The sequence below is a fragment of the Megalobrama amblycephala genome, linkage group LG9 (assembly GCF_018812025.1).
Source record: "Megalobrama amblycephala isolate DHTTF-2021 linkage group LG9, ASM1881202v1, whole genome shotgun sequence".
NCBI classification, from domain to species: domain Eukaryota; kingdom Metazoa; phylum Chordata; class Actinopteri; order Cypriniformes; family Xenocyprididae; genus Megalobrama; species Megalobrama amblycephala.
Genome location: NC_063052.1, coordinates 7,535,434 through 7,556,148, shown reverse-complemented (window position 1 = coordinate 7,556,148; position 20,715 = coordinate 7,535,434). Strand labels below are relative to the sequence as shown.

General features: G+C 38.0%; 1 protein-coding gene across 1 annotated transcript in view; it reads right to left on the bottom strand.

The window, feature by feature from the left end:
- Positions 1–441: 441 nt before the first annotated feature.
- Positions 442–20,715, bottom strand: part of gabbr2 (gamma-aminobutyric acid (GABA) B receptor, 2) — a 262,922-nt gene continuing 242,648 nt past the window's right edge. Inside the window, exons 15-20 of the mRNA XM_048201423.1 lie at positions 12,294–12,404; positions 8,566–8,790; positions 8,099–8,281; positions 7,234–7,363; positions 6,856–6,970; positions 442–3,027 (exon numbers count right to left, since the gene is read on the bottom strand). Of these exons, the coding sequence (XP_048057380.1) occupies positions 2,862–3,027; positions 6,856–6,970; positions 7,234–7,363; positions 8,099–8,281; positions 8,566–8,790; positions 12,294–12,404 (930 nt within the window). The 3' untranslated portion in view covers positions 442–2,861. The remainder of the gene's footprint in view (positions 3,028–6,855; positions 6,971–7,233; positions 7,364–8,098; positions 8,282–8,565; positions 8,791–12,293; positions 12,405–20,715) is intronic.

The window sequence follows — 20,715 nt, the reverse complement described above, 5'->3', positions numbered from 1 at the left end:
TTTTTTTTATCTCCGATTGTTTCAGTCTGAAAGAAGATCATATACACCTAGGATGGCTTGAGGGTGAGTAAATCATGGGATATTTTTCATTTTTGGGTGAACTAACCCTTTAAGGTTTATGAAATTGTGCATTTAATTAGTGATCCTTTTGTAAAATGTTGTAATGACAGTATTGACCGTATACTGTAATTATACATGTCAGATATACCATTAAAAAAAGAGAAAGAAATACAATTTAATGTGAGCTAGCCCTTTTTCGTCTACTGATTCACTGAGCTTCATTGTTGCTTATTACCCTCATCCCTCTGTTAAAATACCTTTAGCATCATATGTTTGTTAATGACATATAACATATTTTAACAGGAGGTTGAAAGGCCATTAGAAACAATGAACAAATAATGCCGATATGTTAATAAATTAGATATATTGTTTTTTTTTTTAATGTCCAGGGTACACCATTCTCTCTGTGTTGATGTTTTAGATTATTCTCTAATATAGGACATTAAATGTGATGTTCACGTGTGCCAAAGATGTTTCATATTGTGGGATACTGACTGCTGAACGTGCCAAACAACATATCATAAAGACATCGAAGAATACACAACAATGAAAGAAATAAGAGCTAATGAAAACTCAGTCATAGTCATGTGCTGCAAAAGTCAAGTCAAAATGTAGACAATCCCCTCCGTGTACTGAAAAACTCGTTGTGTATTAGAAACATCAGTCTCGGTCATGGCCGTCATACTAAGACAAGCTCCCGTGGCGTTGTGGGATTTTTGCGTATCTGTGTTTGTTGTATTTAAAGGTCTTTGTCATCGTGACTCTTAAGTGAGCGTGAGGTACTACGACAACCGCTGTTAGCAAACGAACCTGCGTTGTTTCAATCTCCTCTTTCTTCCCCCGGGAAATCGAGACAATAAATACCCATAAATTTTGCGTTATTATCATATAACAGCCATACAGAAGGAAGTCACAAGATAAAGAAATTCTCAATGCATCGACTTGGATAATATGTGATGTCGCTGTTTTCGTCATCCGGTCGACACGATTCGGTCCATTAAGCTCCCGTGAGACGACAGGCACACAAGTACAGTAACAAATCTGACAGAAACTAAAACCAAGACACCGACGGTGAGATATCAGCCGAAACAAACTCTTGCTTTTGATATGAATGATACGTAGCTTATTTCCAATAATTCATATTTTGATTACATTTCCAGATTTACAAAAGTAGTATGACACCAGCTCTAGCTGATGCTCCCTATCTCTGCAAGACATTGTGCAAAGTTCAATACACACAGTAACATTTCTATAGCAACTATGAGGTAATTTCACTGTTGCTAAGAGCTATGTGAAGTATTTCACAATGTCACTCTGCGACTGGGGCAGAACTCTGCCATTTCTCCCCTGGAACAACACGGGCACACACACGCAATCAACCCGAGCCCTTTTAGCCCAAGCTACAACCTTAGAGGATTCACACAAGTTGGTTTTTTTTTCATCAACCAGAAGAAAAGGAAAAAAAAAAACAAGAAATAAACAGAGGGAGGGTAAACTGAGAGACTGCACCAGAAAGTCAAAACGAGGCTTTGTTCTTACATGACTCGCTCTTATTAGGTTAATTACACTTGTGCTAATTTTTCAGTCCCGCTGTTTAATACAATATCGTTCTTCTGTCTTGCTGTGTGGACCGCTTCTTTTGTGTAACCTCGCAGTTTTCTGTGAGGATATTTTGGTTTTGCTCCGCATGGAGTACCACTTCCCTGTTATTATCGCAATTTGTGAGTCTTCTTGTTCTGTAACAGCCGGTCACATGACGGCTATTGTACATCCGAAGCATGGGGCTGCATCTGCGTGTTTCAGTCCTGGTATGCAGGAGCAATTGGCTCGGCTGGAATGGAAGACTGACTCTCTGAAATCGCCGGCTCTGTCTCTCGTGTCCCTTTCGGCTGGACCAGTGGCTCTTTTGAGGTCGCAGTTGCGCGACCTCTAACGTGACATTACTTGCGATAAACCAAAGCGGATCTTTCGATACTCTGTTACCAGGACATGCCTACATGATGCTAGCTGTTTTTGAAGAAAAACAATGTGTGGTACACGTCTATCCAGGTGAGAACAGTTGGCCCGCGTTACCCTGAAACACTCCCTTTTTATCTTTAGCAAAAAATCGAGACACTAATAGTCTTATTTACCATTAACCACACCATCGGGACATTGAAGCAATACAACAAATTCATACCGGTTTGCAACGTCGTAAGTGTTTGTTCCTGGTTCGTCGACTGTTTGTAAAGTTCCACGGAGCACCAGGCTTCATCCGAATAATTAATTTCACAGCATATTCAAAGCTCACTTTGATGTTCAAATATGGTATTTACATGGCTGTTGACATGTTGAATAAAGAGGAGGAGTCCTTGGTCACATCTGCTGCCCCTTTCCCGCAAGTTTCAGCAGAACCAATGTGCACGGATTTCGTGGAAAGGCTGCCGGCGGAAGCGTCTCTTTTTTTTAGCAGCTAAGGCTACAGCTCCTGTCCTCCATTGATCCACGCTGCTCTTTGGGGTGGAGGGTGTGGGGGCGTTAAATCCATCGAGTTAGGAACGGGAGGTGACGGGACATAGATTATGGGAGTCTGGGTTGGGTTGCTCTGTGAGAACCTCCGGTCACCTCCCTCCTAGCCTGAAAGATCAGTTCTGCACCGATGTGGCCGTGGATGGTGGGAGGGGGGTCACGGATGGATAAAGAGTTGGACCCCCCCACCCCAGGTTGCTCACACGCTTCTGTTAACTGCTGATATTGCTCAGTCTGTCTTTAAAAAAAAGCTGATCGCTTCCTCGGAGTGCAGTGCAGGGCAGTGGTAAGGCTCACAGGCCGGACACCATAACCCTGTAGGAGGGGGGCATGTGTCTGTGGTGCGGGCTGGAGGCCGGGCTGCTCGTGGGACTGCTGCAGCTCGCGTCCACCCCTCCTATGGAGGGTAGATAGGCGTGATGCAGGATCGGCAGCTGCAGGGACAGCCTGCGCTGTATGCTGCGAACACAAAGCACACAGATGAAAATAGTTATTATACATAAAATACCCCATTCCTCACTTTCTGTAATGCTCTTTAGTGAGTGTGTGTTTAATAGTGTGGAACAACTCTTGTATGTATGTATGTAACAGAAGTTCATCTGTAATTATATCACAAAGCACATTTAAAGGGGTCCTTGATTATGATTTGACTTTTTTAACTATAGTGTGTAATGTTGCTGCTTGAGCATAAACAACATCTGCAAAGTTAAGACACTCAGAGTTCAACGCAAAGAGAGATATTTTCTTTTACAGAAATCGCTTTTTAAGGACTTCAACAATAGGGACTACAACGAGCTTCTTCCCGGGTTGGTGACATAACAAACCCCAAAATTTACATAAACCCCACCCTTAGGATCATGCAACAAAGGGGGCGAGGCCATGTTGGGCTGCTTTAGAGAAGAGGAAGAGTTGTTGTAGTAGAGTGTTGTTACCATGCCGTCATTTAACACCGGACTGCTTCACAAACGACGGTCAATTCAACGCTGGATTTGCACAAAAGATTAACATGACGGCACATGCTAGTTGATGAGTTGAATCAACTCCACAGCAACTACATCAATTTATCCACTAACCATTCAGAAACGTCCAGATGCATTCTAAAAGTTGTAACTTCTTCCTGAGTCTCTCCATCAGTGTCCGACTCCGGTTTGAACAATGTAAGGCTGAACACCGTTACTGACAATCCTCATTTTGGCTGCGTGAGATTCTCCAGCTTTGTTGTTGCTGAGCAACCAAAGCGTGAGCTGTTAAAGCTCCACCCTCTTTTGGAAAGTGGGCCGGGAGCATCAGCTCATTTGCATTTAAAGCGACACACAAAAACGGCGTGTTTTTGCTCACACCCAAATAGGGGCACATTTGACAAGCTATAATAAATGATCTGTGGGGTATTTTGAGCTGAAACTTCACAGACACATTCTGGGGACACCAGAGACTTATATTAGATCTTGTAAAAGGGGCATTATAGGTCCCCTTTAAAACAGTAGTGATTTTGCCACATATATCATGTTTTGCTCTTAATCAAGGGTTCAAGGTTTAGCTGGTTAGCATGACCCCTTTAGTCCCTTCTGGTACATAACTACACCATGGAGACCTACATTACCATTTAAAAGTTTGGGATTTTTTTTTTTTTTTGGACCTCTTATGCTTACCAAAGCTGCATTTATTTGATCAAAAATACAGTAATAACAGTAATATTGTGAATTATATTTATAATCAAAACAGTAAAAAGTATAAAAAGCTGAATTTTCAACAGCCATTACTCCACTCTTTAGTGTCACATGATCCTTCAGAAATCATCTTTATCGGTGCTGAAAACAGTGGTCATTCCTAATATTTTTGTGGACAATGTGATCCCTAGAAAGCTTTAAAGACTTTTTAAAAAAAATAGAAATAATTTAAAACCTTATTAATGTCTTGTCTCTCACTTTTGATAAATTGAATGCGTCCTTGCTGACTAAAAAAATAAATAAATAAATAAATAAATAAAATAAAAAAATCTTACTGACCCCAAACTTTTAATAAGTAGTCTTTCTCCATTTTTTTTTGACAGCAATAATGAAATCTCACATATAACATTACATTACAGTAAATGTTTACAAGTGTACAAGGCTTTTTTTTTTTTCGGTCGGCACTTGAAAATGGACAACTTTTCCTTGTCTCAGGATAGTCAGGATGAAGGGTTTGGGACTGTGCTTGTTCTTGTTCTTCATCAATCCAGTATGTACCTGGCTGTGTTGATCACCTGATAAAAAGTCTGTTTCATACCTGTGTCTAGGTGTTTGAATCAAACTGCTCCCCGAGAGGCCGCAGCCCTTTAAATCAATTACAGAAGCCAAATGGCAGTTATATAAAGTGCACACACCACACCTCTCATGATTGGTTTTACAATTGGAGTCTTTTGAGTTATTGCTTTCAATTAAATATTAATTTCATACATCAATTAAGGAAATGTCTTCTGTGTTTAGAAATAATTAACATCGATTAGTCAGATGTTGCAGGTTCACTTGCAAAACAAAAAAATTAAAAATACTCTTTATGCCAATGTTATTAAACTAAATATGTATTTGTTTATTCTTTACTGCAGGCACAATAAATTACTCACTGCATATTCCCATGGCAGAGGTAGTGTTATTTTGCAAGGTCAAGAGACCATCAGCTACTGGGGTAAGTGTGTGAGAGTATATGTGAGTGTGTGTATGTGCGTTTGATGAACAGTGACAGTGCAGAATCCCTCCTCTGTGCGATCAAACATTCATATGCTGGGACGGCCTGTAGTCCTCTAATTCTACTCTCTTGTCTATTTTCAGGGTCCAGTGCCTTCCGCTCTCACTCGTTATGTAACCACAGCCCCCCTCCCACGTCTCTCTCTCTCTCTCTCTGTCCCTGAACCTCTCTTATTTGCTTTCATTTACTTTTTTTCTTCCTGATCTCTGTATTATTTTCTCACCTCCCTGTAAATGAGTCTATACAACAATGTATGTTTTATCTATTCAACTTGTTTTTAACACAAGAGTGGGCATGGCCATTGGTAACTTGAATGTGCAAGGTTTCCGGCATCATTCGCTTCTAGATATTGTAGCTGTACAAAAACTGTCCGCTATGCTGCTTGATTTTGAAAACTGGTATTTGTTCAAATATTATTTAAATTTATTATCGTAATAATAAACACATTGGTTTGTAGCACTAAAAGTTTTCTCATTTACCGCACTTTGTTATTCTTCTAGTTATGTACCTATATCGGCTAATAAGGTGGATAAGTGTCACCAAAAACTATTTGGCAAATAAAGATCCTTAAAGGGATAGTTCACCCAAAAATAAAAATTCTGTCATCATTTACTCACCCTCAAGTTGTTACAAACCTGTAAGAATTTCTTTCTTCTGCTGAGCACTAAAGAAGATATTTTGAAGTGTGTTGGTAACCAAACAGTTGATAGGCCCCATTGACTTCCATAGTATTTTTTTCTCCATACTATGGACGTCAATGGGGCCCATCAACTGTTTAGCTACCCATATTCTTCAGAATTTCTTCAAAAGACATTCATACAGGCTTGGAACAACAATCATTTTTGGATGAACTATCCATTTAAAGACCTACAAAAGGACATATAGCTAGTCAGTAGCGGGTGGTTTTGCAGAGATGGATATTCTCATTCTAGAGAGCATCTGATGATTAGATAAAAATCTAATCAGTGTAACATTAATGATGAATATTTGTTTGGTCCATTTTCCTAAAAAGACAAGATATGGTAAATATATACTGTATATATAACTAACTAACAAGTTTATGGTCATTGAATGGCTTTTCTGAGGTATATGTAACATTACGTGACATTGCTTACAAGCTGTTTTACTGACGTCTTTCTGCGGTTGAAACACTGGTTGAGTGATTACATGAAACATGATACGGATTTTGGTAAGTTGTACTGTATCTTTCAGCATCCGTCTGATGTTCATTCACGTTTATTTTGTACTGTAACTAGTAGTAAAGCGGAAGAGATGATCAGTTCACTTGAACACTTGAGTTGCTACAGCGATTTGTCGAGGCACAATAAAGAGTGACAAAATGATATTTATTGTTTGAATTTTGTAATAAAACTGACATGAAATCGGAGACTTTGTTTAAACCAAGTGTCATGTACAAAAGAGTTTTTTCAGACTAAGTCTTTGTCTAACAAATCTTTTGTCATATGTTAGGTCTGGAAAGTATGCATATATCTTAATATCATCTTTGGCTATTTTGTTCATAGTTTTTATGTGTCCATAAACTATTTGGTTGTGTGAACTCACTGTTCTGGTGAGTTGATGTCTTCTAGTGGACCTCTGCTTATCCTAGAAGGATCCATGGATCCCCACTGAGCCTGGGGTTTCTGCTCTAAGTGGTTCTTCAGAGATTTCTCTCCATCTGAAAACAAAGGCATGATGTTCAGAATGCTGTCTCTCCATCAGGATGTCAGCTGAAAAACTGAGTCAGAATTTACACCTTATATGACACTTCAGGTTGACATGTTTGGGGGTGAATAATGTATAACACTCCAACAAATTGTTCTTTTTCTCTGGGTGACAGTAACAGTGGGAAAGTGTGTCACATACTGAAATGAGTCACGACTGACAGCTGTGTGTGATCGACAGGTGAGGAACACAAGGTTTGATATCCACTTCTCCTACCTTTGCCGTCAGTGAAGTTGCGTATGCTCAGGATATTGTTGACATCTTGGTAGTGGTTTTGTTTAATGTATGGAGTCTTTTCTGGAGTGTCCTGGAGTTGCATGGTAACCTCTTCCAGTTCCTTATCCAGCTGTAACACAAATTCAAAAATTCAGTAGCACTTTACAATAAGGTCCCATTAGTAATGCATAAATACCAATGAGCGATATATTTGTTGTAGTATTTATTAATCTTTCATAAAATTAAAAATTGTTAGTTCATGTTAGCTCAAGTCAACTTTTGATTTTAATAATGTATTAGTAACTGCTAAAATGAACAATAACTAAGATAAGTAAATGCTTTGGAAGTATTTTTCATTATTAGTTCATGTTAAATAATGCAGTTAACAAATTAAACCTTATTGTAAAGTGTTACCAGTAATTTAATTTATATAACAAATTAATAATTTATCATTTTGAAATAAAAAGTAGAGAAAAAAATTATTGATTTCAGAAACCAAACTAAAACTGCATACTGTTGCTTCCAAAAATATCTATTAGTCTTGATATAATGATTTATTTATTATTTAAATAATTATTTAGTCTTAATTTATATGTATACTTAATCTAATATATATTTTGAGGCATTTGCTTAATATATTTTTTTGTTTACCTGTATTAGTTATTTTTCTTCACAGCATTTGTTAATATATAATTTAGGGGCAAAGATTAATATTATTAAAAAAAAATATGACCCCTTTAATCTGTGTAGTGGCATATTAGTAATTGTTAGCATTATCTTAATTACTGTTTGAAGTACACCGTCATTCTAGGAATTTTATAATTTTGTCATTTATGATGATTGAAATCGAAGAAACTTCCATCACCTCTGTAATTCTCATTCGCAGGCGGTGGTTGTCTGTCTGTAGCCCATCCAGACGGGAAGTGTTGGCCTGGTTAACACTGGTTACCGAGGTGGAAGTCTTGGAATCTTCCTTCTTCTGGTTCTGGGTGAACTTTAACCTCCGGTTCTGTGTGGCAGCGTCCGGATTTGTTCGCATTGTGATAAACTAACAAAAGAAAGAGAACAAGGACATACTATTGAGATCTTTTGCCATTGAGTCTACTTAGGATGTATTTGTTTAGAGGTTGAGTCGAATCTTTGTAGTCTTTCAAATTTCAGTGTGTTCATTTCCAGGGAGCTCCAGGGGATGCAAAGTAAGCACTGTTCTCAATTACATTCAGGTGAACTTGCTAGGGATTTGCACAAATCAAATGCCAGAATGTGGCTTTCGCTGACCTCTACAATTCTTTCCCCATAGGGCCGGATCAGGCTGTACATTGCAGTACTTACCTTTGGCACAAAAACCAGACACAGCGTGATGGTGCTGCAGAAGATGATGACCAGTGCCACGATGCAGAACTGCACATTAGGCTGATCTCGGGTCAGGAAGGACACTGCTGCCCCAATGATACACATGATGCCCACATTATACACACTCATACCGATGTACTTGCTGTCGTTCAGGGCTGGAATGCTCACATTTCTGGTCTCCCAGGCCAAAAAACATCCAAACAACTAGACAAAGAGAAAAGCGCAAGGGATTATTATTACAGGTATAAGAGCAGATGAATCTTAAGTTATGCAACAAGATGTTTACGTTTTCTGGGGAAAGTTGGCAGCAAACGTACTGTAGCATGTTTTGAATAGTTGCCAATATTTGGTAACACTTTACTTGAAGGGGTGTGCATAAGACTGACATGACACCTTCATAATCATGACATGACACATGTCATGAATATGAAGGAGGTTTTATGAATGTTTATGACAACTGTCATTAAGTGTCATTCGCTCTGTTATGCCATTTTTAATGCAAAGATGACATTGTTTGAGATGTCCGAGTTATGACAACTTGACATAAACCAGTCATGTGGTTGGTTTTGACATTGGCTGTCATGAGGCCATTATAATAGTGTCATGAATATGTATCTTGAGCTCAAGTACAGTGGTACAAATTGAACTTGTCATTAAAATGTCATTAAGTGACAATACTCTGACAAATAATTTTATAACAGCGTCATGACTATTTTTCATTTCATGTTTTTTTTGTTTTTGTTTTTTGTTTTTTTAAGTTTTCACCAACAGAAGGTCAGATAATAGACAATTTCAAATTTCGTAAAAAAGACGACACTGTTATAAAATAATGGTAACACTTTATTTTAGGGTCTTTTAACTAGTTGCTTATTACTATTAGCATTCATATGGCTAAAATATTGGCTATTTATTAGTACTTATAAAGCACAAATTAATGCCTTATTCTGCATGATCTTATTCTACATTCTTAATCCTACCCAATACCTAAACCTAACAATTAACTATAATAAGCAGTAAATTAAGAGTTTATTGAGGGAAAAGTCATAGTTAATCATTTATATATGTGTTCCCTATACTAAAATGTTACCAAAATAATGTAATGTAATGTTAACCCATAAAGCTAAGTAGTTTTTTAAGTTTGATAATTAATCTGCTATGTCATGTTTATGACAGGTTATGATGTTTTGGTTTATGTCAAGTTGTCGTAACAAAGACATCTCAAACAATGTCATCTTTGCATTAAAAATGACATAATTGAGCGAATGACATTTAATGACAGTTGTCATAAACATGCATAAAACCTCCTTCATATTCATGACACGTGTCATGTCAAGATTATGAAGGTGTCATGTCAGTCTTATGCACACCCCTTCAAGTAAAGTGTTACCCAATATTTTTATTTTTAGCCTGTGCACAGTTACATGAAAAGATAAGATAAGAATAGGATTATTGGTCATAAGATTTTTTGCATAGACAATAATTTTCACCTTCATCACTGTGTGCAGTCCTCAGTTTACAGTGATGAATCATAAAGCCAGTGAGAATGAACTGTGACTGACTTATTTAGCACCCTAATGCCTCTAAAGGCAGCTAACAACACCTGTCCAACTCTCAGGAAGTCAGCGCAGTAATCAAAGCACCTTTGTGTGAGACTAGAGTGAACTCTGAGAAATATGACTCAGCTAACTTAATGACGCACACTCTGAGATTTGATTCTGCACCCACTCGCCTCAAACCTATTCAATCCTAATCCAATCACAGCCCGTCTCACTCTTTTTCCTTGTTCACCCTCTCAGTCTCTCTTCCTTCTCTTGTTCTACTGGAACACGTCAGCTGTAAGTGATTTAGCAGCAGGTTTTCAAACATGACAAGAGGAAGGTTTTCTGAAATGTCACATATGAGAGAATGTGAGTGTGAATGTGAGTGTGATCATGGCATTTTCATTTTCATGACTCTCATTCTAAATACCTTTCAGCTTCGATTTAACATTGACACCTTTGTGTCCCCCCAATTCTACACTTATAGTTTTCACAGAGGAGCAGAGAGACGAAAGAGACAGGAAGAGATACTCTGTGGTCCACAGCTGAACTTTGACATGGATTGTCTACTGTAGGGCAGGGTAAAAACAGAGGTAATGGCCTGTCAGTCAACGAACCACCTGCCGCTACTGCAGCAGCAAGAACAAGAGGACAAACCATTTCCACAGGGCACAAAGTGAGTAAGAGGGCAGATTTTTATTTGAGGATGTTGCCACCATTGACTCAGAGATAATGGTCAGTGCTATGTGCAATTAACTGACTGGGGGCATTTTGGTTCCCAGGGCACCTTACCAGTAATCTAAAGTGAGGTTAATTGGAAAGAGCATATTACATCTCCTCCTAGGGGTACAATGTATCAAAATCCAGTCAGTGAGTTTGCTAGATGTGCATTTCCGGAAGGAAATACCAGTGCTTGTAAGGAAGCACAAGAAAAAAATGTTAAAGGGATAGTTCACCCAAAAATTAAAATTATCCCATGATTTACTCACCCTCAAGCCATCCTAGGTATATATGACTTTCTTCTTTCAGTCAAACACAATTGGAGTTATATTAAAAAATATTCTGGCTCTTCCCAGCTTTATAATGGGAGTGAATAGATCTTGAAGCACAAAAAGCACACCCATCCATCATAAAAGTAATCCATACGGCTCCAGGGGGTTAATAAAGGCCTTCTGAAGTGAAGCGATGCATTTTTGTAAGAAAAATATCCATATTTATAACTTCATAAACTAGAATCGCTGGCTTCCGTACGTGAGTAGATTCCGGCGGAAGAGTGAACTTTGACCCGACGTATGACGTATTGACAAACACAGAAGAGCAGAGGATAGAGCGAAACAAAACACCGGTCACAAATTAGAGAATTTTTAAAGAGAATTGTCCGAGAAGCTTGAGTTTGTAGCCAGCCCTATTTGTTTGAGCCTCGAGAGGCGTCTACTCTCACCTAAGCTTACGCTTTGCCTATGTCCTACGTCAAATGCCGGGACTCGACTTTCTCGTGAACTCGCAGACGGATGTTACCGGAAGCTAGTGATTATAGTCTATGAAGTTATAAATATGGATATCTTTCTTACAAAAATACATCGATTCTCTTCAGAAGGCCTTTATTAACCCCCTGGAGTTGTACTTTTATGATGGATGGATGTGCTTTTTTGGGCTTCAAAATCTCGGTTACTATTCACACCCATTATAAAGGTTGGAAGAGTCAAAATATTTTTTAATATAACTCTGATTGTGTTTGACTGAAAAAAGAAAGTCATATACACCTAGGATGGCTTGAGGGTGAGTAAATTGTGGGATAATTTTAATTTTTGGGTGAACTATCCCTTTAAAGTTTACAGCAACCTTTTTGACTACATTTTAAAAACACAATATTTGAAGGCTGAAAGTTCTTTACAGGTAAAAATAAATAAATACAAATAGCAATTTCTACATGATAAAATATTTTAGAGCTTGACATAACTAGAAATAATTATATTGTCTATTTTAATGTCTATTGGTGATGAACATTAGACAACTGTATGCGTGGCATTTGTATTTCCTGATGTAACAAGAGACTCAGAATCTAGTAATGCAAATGCATTTTCATGAAAGTGGCAGAATATTCAGACTCCGTTGTCTGCGGGAGCAGATGGTGATCATGTTGATGCTCTCTAGAATGTTCTCACTCACCATAAGGAGGCCTTTGTAGGCATAGACAATCCCCAGCCAAATGGTCATGTGCGTGTTCTCGCAGTGCTCCAGGAAGGGCCGGATTGCGATGTCTCGTCCCTGAGGATCCGCCTGTGGAGACGCAGTGAGGAAACCGATGAGTGGAAATAATCCTGGCTTAAAAAAACACCTTTGTCACTAACAACAATAACAAAATACTGAGCCCAGGCTTATTTTCCTTGACTTTTAAATGCTTTAATATGAAGGTTGATTTAGGGTTAACTAAAAGAGTTTATTAAGTACATTTGCATTTAGATTTAGAAAGTAAATTTACAAAATTGCATTTGCATTGAGTACCAATACTGAGTCTAAAGGCATTACAGGAACTGGGATCATTTAATCTCCCATGGGAGACCAACCTTAATAGACTTTCACAGAGATGGTAACAATAATATAGTCACCTCTACAGGATGTCACTTAAGAGTTAACGATTAACAATAACTCTTTATGGGTCAGGCATTGATCGCTTGATATTGATCGAAATATTTACGGTCCTGATATGCGAGACAGGACTCGTGAAGGAGGTCTGCGAAAGAGAGATCTCAACTGAGTTCCCCTCAAAGTGCTGGGTCTAAAAGTAGCCAAGCTCTAACCCACTTTCTCCTGCCCCAGTTTGGAAAACCTTAAGCTTGCCATGCAACAACCCGGACACAAAGATAGACAGGGATCCAACCTCCAAAAGCATTCCTAAGTCTTGCTGATTTTTCCCAGTTTAGTCACAGAGCGTAACAACCCTGGCTTTCATCTGCCTCTTGTGTGGCTCTATCTGCGTGAGTTTAGCATTAAGGAGTTCACAGCTCAGAAGACATCTTCACAAAGTGACAGTGCGAGTAAAGTGGGCCAGTACACACAAGAAGTTCTATTTATAAACCACATATTCCATGATGTGATGAATCCTAGAAGTCAAACTGTCAGACAATTTTTAAACTCAGCGAGAGAACATCAGAGAGGAACTGATGATAAAGAGTCTGCGAAAATTGTTGATGTGATAAAGTGCTTCTACAATAGCAGTGAAAGAAATAGCAATAAATAACTTTGACATAGAAGTAAATTTACCATAAAAATGCAAAAAACAAACAAAAATTGCCACTAGTTTACAAACAATAATATCTTTCCCCACACTGAAAGTAACACAATAATGCTTGTACTTCTCTGTTAAACATTCGAGTGTTCAACTGAAAAGATAAATCTTAAATAAACTGCTTATTTCTAACTGCACAACAACAAGAGCTCTGCTTTCATCATAGTCTGAGCTGTAGTTAGTCGAGCTGTGTGGTGTTGCCGGGCAACCGTCGGTGGGTTGGGCTTAAAGAGAGTGCTGGGTGCTCAGTTATTTCTCACTGCATTAGGCATCTAATGTAATTGTTCACTGGAAGCTGGAAGGATGTGTGACTGACAGAGTGTCTGTGGAGAGACGGCGACAAGAGGGACACAGTCAGCTGAGAAGAGAGAATTATATCAGTTTATAGACTGGAATGAACCATATGGACACTGAGAACTGCAAACAGACAGCCGTTAGCTGTGTATTAGTACAGTAGCAGGTTTAGACACAGAAGGGGCAGCATACAGATATATAACTATAACTCCTGCCTGAGACTTTTCACTTAAAAATTGAAGTGCCCCCCGTGGCCATTACTCCGGTCTTCAGTAAATGACACAATTTTCACGATACTTTACACGATACCATTTTCAACTAAAAACGGAAAACTTTTTATGCGTTTTGTCCATTCATTTACAGGACAACAGCTTTTTGGGGGCCTGAAAATGCAAACTTTTGAAAACGGGTTTCAAAGTGCATGTTTTTGAAAACGATACCGTTATTGTCTCCATGTAAATGGAAAAACGCAAATTTGTGAAAACGGTGACGTCATGCGTGTGCGTATTATGTGTTTAGTCTATAGGCGCGTAGTTTTTCTTTACAGCAGTAAATTTTGATTTAGTTTCAGTTATAGTCTTTTGACTAAAATGCCATTTAGTTTTAGTCATATTTTAGTCATCGGAAATAGTTTTAGTTTTAGTCGACTAAATATCATAAGATTTTAGTCGTCTAAAACCTAATTTAGTTAAAGCATTAAGTAAGCATTGCTCTAACAATACACAGATCCAATACATTGATATACATCTGATATACTCTCTAAACTGTTTATGTTCACTTAAGACAACCAACTGTACCTTACTCGCCAAAGCAGACAGTTTTTGACCGTTCAAGTGCAAAAACACAAGAAAGAGAGCTCAATTCAGTACTTTTCAGGGATTGATACACTTATCATTGAGGTACTATTATAGTTTTTGTTTAAAATTTTGATTAGATTAGAAATTCAATTTAATTAAATACAGTTTATTGTGTAAACAAAATAACAATAATGTCCAGGACAAAATAATAATTATAAACCATTCCGAAATACACTGTGACTCTTATTCTGAAATGTCTGCAGTCTGCACTGTGGCAGTAGCAGGCTGCTTATTTAAGTTCAGATGAGGGAGATAAAATATGCATTCTTACAACATACTTCCATATAAACATTGTGTGGTAAACATTGTCATAATTTATCAACATTAGCTTATAAGCAATCGCTTGGCATAAATGTGCGCTATTCATTAATTGCGAAGCAGTCTGAAGTGCTGATGGGCGAGCCTGTAGAGCGTGCAACAGCGCCACTTTTCCCACGGTTAGATCAGCACTTTACACTTCAAATGTGTGCATCTTCCACACAGGACAGCAGTCCTGACTGGATATCTTCCCAAAACGTCCCTCGCTATCATTTTTGTCTCGTTTTTATTTGTTAACGAAAATTAGAGTCGATTTTAGTCATAGTTTTAGTAATTTAAAATGCATTTTTATTTAGTCATTGTCTCTTTTTCGTCCGTGAAAAAATGAAAACAAAATCAACACTGCTTTACATAGAGGGATTCGAACCCGGGGTCTCCAGCATGGGAGGCGGGCACGCTAACAAGCACGCTAAAGACCGCAGCCAGGGGTGAGGCTTACTCACACAGCTCTTACTAGCTGGCCTCAGTTACACAGGTGAATTTGATTAGGATTGTAGCTAAACTCTGTAACAGTGGGTCCCCAGGAGCAGGGTTGAAAACCTAGGCATTAAAGTTTACATGGTGTGATCCTGTCCTCATGTATCTCTATCTGGGTATGAAAAAAATTAATCAATCCAAAATGATGGGGGGAGAGTGAGAGAAAGAGAGAGAAAGAGTCAGGGACTTCAGGGTACTTTGCCTCAGTCATTTCTCCATGAGCATATATTTTATTCCATTGAGAGTTTAGTACAGCATGAATGCGATTTCTATTATCGAGCCTCTTTCTAAGACCTTTGATTTTGAGCTAAGCTCTTGTTTAAGGGAAATGATAGTTATAATACTCATTTGGATGGGTCAGTCACCCTCCTGTCCGTCTGTTTCTCTCTGACATGGCTTCTTGTGACTACAATCTCTTATCTGTAGTAATCCTTTTACATTACATCCTCTGATCTCTTGGCGGCTGCGTGCCATTGCTTAAATGTAGTATGGAGAGGCAGATATTGTTCAATGGAGCTGAGAGTTGTTTAACAAGAAGTTAAGTCAATTATTCAGCCATCTAATCTTAAGGTCAGCTCGAGCGATACTTCACTGACCTAATCCCACAGCAAAGCCATAACACATCAAGGAACACCAAGCACCATGGTTCAAAACCAACACTCTCCAAGCACCAAATACAAGTAAAAACTGGCTCTGGTCAGTAAATAACACAGAGTTTCTTTGCCCATGTTTACCAGAACTGCAATTTAACATATGATATAAATTAAAAAGGATAGGATGACCTCATGTTTCATTCTGAAATTGAAATAGAAGGTATACAATTTATCTAGGATACTAGGATGTGCACTGTAAAAAAATTTTTTTCCTGATTTATCACAACATTTGTCAAATCAACTTAGATAATGTCGATGTAGTTCAGATAACATAATATTTTGAGTTTCTGTTGATTAAATCAGTCGCCTTCATTGCATTAGCTCAAATTTTTAATTTCACTTAATTTAAAATTATAAGGCAATCAGGTAACTTACTTTTTTAAGTTAAACCAACAATTCTTTCTTTACAGTGTGGTAATATATATAAATTAGACATGTGCCGATATTCAGTAATGCGATATATCGCGATAATAAATATGCACGATATTGCATATTCAAAATAACGTAAATAATAATTTATTACCATTTATTAAAATTTTTATAATGCATTTAAGAATACTAAAATGCACAACACAGCTGTATTCTGTTTGAAAGGGACACGCGCACTGTGATGTAAACAAGCCCAACGTGCATGACAAGCATGGCGGAACGAGTGAAGGAGACACGCTGAATGAAAGTGCACGTTCACTCTTTGACAGCAGAGGGCGCTGATGGAACAACAGAATGCAGCGGTTACCCCGGAAACAAAGCAACTGCACTAATGAACAGTGTTTGAAATGCTTCAAACAGCCATTCAGTTTTTTGTAATCTCAATGTTGTTCATCACAGCACCAAATACTTAAAGACTTAATAGGCTATTTATTTTCAAATTTTTAAACTTAAACATTTTTATATTTTAATCTGGATTACAACATGCCATAATGATTAGAAATATTCTGATTATTTGTTATTGTTCAGTAAAACTTTGAGACATACGGCTTCATTAGTTAACATGTTAATTCATTATTACCAAACTGACAATGAAAAATACTTATAAAGCATTTATTAATCTTAGTTAATGTTAATGTCTTAGTTAATGTTTAATAACATTACTAAAATCAAAAGAACTTATTCAGTGGACCTGAGATAAAACTAACAATGATCAGTTGTATTTCTTAACTTACATTAACAAAAAGTAATACTTTCTGTAACAATATAGCTATTGCTCAATCTTATTTAATGCATTAAATAATGAGACCTTATTGTAAAGTGTTGCCTGTTGTTCTTTATAGCCTAATTCTTTTGCACTTTAATCTGTGAATTGTATTATTGTATTTAAACATTCAGAGTTCTTTTTGTTATTACGCTATGACAACACTTTTTTTGCAACTTATTTCAATATCGTGATAATACCATGATAAAAGCTTCAGCAATTAATCGCAACATGAAAATTTGATACCGTCACATGCCTAATATATATACACACACATACACAACAAGAAAAACATGAATTATTTTTGATAAAGATATTCCAAAATAAGAAAAATGTATGAACTTTCTCTGTAAAAAGTAAATTTTGGACCATGTTTGATTTTTAGCGCTTGCCTGCTTGCTGACTGCTGACTGAGGGCAAGAGCATCTCTGTGTGGCTCCTTCAGGTTTACATCTACCTGCTCCAGTTTGAGGATGAACCTGCAGCTGCATGCTGAGGCTTTGCAGATCTGTCTCCCTCTGGTGTGTGCTTATTTTTGGAGTCCACTGCTCTAAACTCCACTTCAAAATGCAGTGACTTCAAAGTGGCCCTGCTGCAGTCCCTGCGGCTGAGCCTGGGAGCTGCCATCACTGATTCATTACAGGCTAAATGCATCATTAGACCAGGAATCTAACCCTGAACATCACACGCATTTAAATATGCAAATGAGAATGTGCAGTGGCATGTTTCAGATTGCCTTTGTTATTGCAGCCTAAAATGCTTTTTATTGACATCATTCTTTAATCTAATGCTCCAGAATATCTCGGTTTTAATCACAACTCCCATCTGCTCGCTCTCCGCGAGTCTCCGACGCAAATGACTTTCGCTACGTTGCCATCACATGACTGCTATACCGCGCACCCTTCGCCCTACACAAACACACTCACTTATGAACATGCGGCTAATTTGCGAATAACAACCTTCATAAATGGAGTTCGAGTGCTCGCTGTCAAACGTTATTAGAGCTCACGCATGGGCAAACATTTGAATCTGGTGACTACTGGGATTATACTGAGGTATTCGCGCAGATGCGCTCTCTGTGTTATGGTCATGTACACACAAACGCTTGTGTACACGCACACACACTCGCAAACCTGGAAGGCCATAATGCTTACAGCATGTTTTCTTTTCCAAGGGACAGTCAAGATTTGTGACTTGGGTCGTCTATACATCCTTGTTGAGTCAAGGACACGGAGAGGTCCCACACACGATAAGCCATCAGTCCTGATAACTCATTAGGACTGCTGTTTTTTTCCTCCATGAGGGCAGGCATAGCAAACTGTGAGTGATGGAGGACGGCTGCTCTCCATCATAGTGCACTCTGCTGCCCCCATGATTACTGAAGCCACAAGCACCTTTCTGTGTCGTGGACATCAGGGCACGGAAAAGAGTACATGGGTGTTTGTTCGACTGTCCTCTAACCATGACCAACAATGTTTATAAATACACCACATCTCAAATTCTTTATTGTGTTCACATTCGGTGATGGGAAAGATAATAGTAGAAATCACATCCCATAGTATTGCAAGTAGCAAAGCATATTGCAAGTATGGCTTAAAGTGGACCTATAATTATGGAAGCTTGTTTCTGTCATGAAATAGAAAATAAAAAAGGTAATTTCAACTTTTTATCTCACAATTCTGACTTTTTTTCTCGCAATTGCGAGTTTATATCTCGCAATTCTGACTTTTTTCTCAGAATTGCGAGTTATAAAGTCAGAATTGCGTGATATAAAGTCAGACTTACATGATATAAAGTCAGAATTCCGCAATTTTGACTTTATAAAAAAAGCAATTGCGAGTTTATAGCATGCAATTCTGACATTATAATTCGCAATTATTGGTTTATATCTCGTAATTCTGAGTAAAAAGTCAGATTTGGGAATTATAGTCACAACTGCGTGATAAAACTCGCAATTGCAATAAAAAAACCCTTGCAATTATGTTTAAATCTTGCAATTCTGAGAAAAAAGTGTGAGATAAAAAGTCGCAATTACCTTTTTAATTTTTTTATTTAGTGGCGGAAACAAGCTCCCCTTTTCAAAGTCTTAATTTTGTTATTGGGGTCTACTAGAATAGGTTTTCATGCTTGAATGTTAAAAAAACACATTATTTTTCTCATATTTTGTATTATATCAGCACCTCTCTTCCCAGTCTGTCTGTAATGCTCTGTTTTGTACTAGTCTCTATGAAGCCCCTCCTCCCGTAAAGCGCAATGAGCTCTGATTGGTTAACTGGACCAGTGTGTTGTGATTGGTCAACTGATTCGAGCGTGTTTCCGAAAACATCACACCCCTTACCATACCGCGAGTTTCAACACACTACTAATGCAACTTAAACAGGCCTCACCCATTTTTTTTTTTTTTGTGTGTGTGTGTCATATGTCTAGGCAGGAATCATTTAAATGAGGAATATTGTGATGTGTACGTTCCCGGAGGAGCGTTTCAGGGAGATCAGAAACAGTGCCTACTGATATAGAGAATAACTCCCTTTAGCAACATTACACACTAAAGAAAAATGTTAAGAATGTAAAAAATTAAAATAGGACCCATTTATTTCATAGCTAGTACTTTATGTATGCTAGATACACACTGAAGATATTTTCAAACTTTTTGCAAAATAAAAAGAAAAGTTAAGTGAAAAAGTTAAAGTGAAATCAACTCTGGGACATAAAAGTGCATGTATATAGCTGAAGAAACATCCATATAATTACCAAGAAAAATGTCCTTCCAGTGAAATTTCTTTAAGAGCCGTTTGAGATGGTAAGTTTAAAACGGGCGGCAGTAATCCACTGCATGTGAAGTCTGAACTGACCCAGTGCTCTTCACATTAAACAAACTGCCAGCACACTTCAAACACTGTCTGATCTAATCCTCATGGTAAAGTCCCACTTGTGGCTCATTCACTTTATCATTCCTGGGATCATCCGCACCTCATTTTCTCTTGTTCTCGGTTTACCTCACTTCCATTGACTCCATTGAGGTGCACGTCCTGTCCAGGATATTACCCCTCGTGTTAACATTAATTAAACATGATTATAAAGCTCCGAGTGAACGTGATATCTTTTGATGATGTTAATTTTGTACAAGATACTGAATGTTCCCGGATGTAATAACAAACTTGTCGATTATTATGTGCACGGCTGCTGTCAAGATCTGTTAGGCTGGTCCTGCTGGAGTTGAATTTAATACAGAATTTAGTTTTATGAAAGTTGAGACAAAAGCTATCTCAGCAGTGAGACAAAACTGTCTCTTTTTTTCTCCTTTTCTGTCTTTGGCAGACTCAAATGTGTGCACACACATCATATTCCTGTCGTTGCTAGCCGAGAGAGCGGTAATTGAGTCCTTGGAGGCTCGGTTTCTATGAGAGGCCTGTGTTGTGATGTGTACTGGGCTGTATTATGCAGACTATAGAAAGTACAGATGGGCTGCTTAACAGCAGGAGACTTTTGCTCTATAGCATTAATGCGTAAG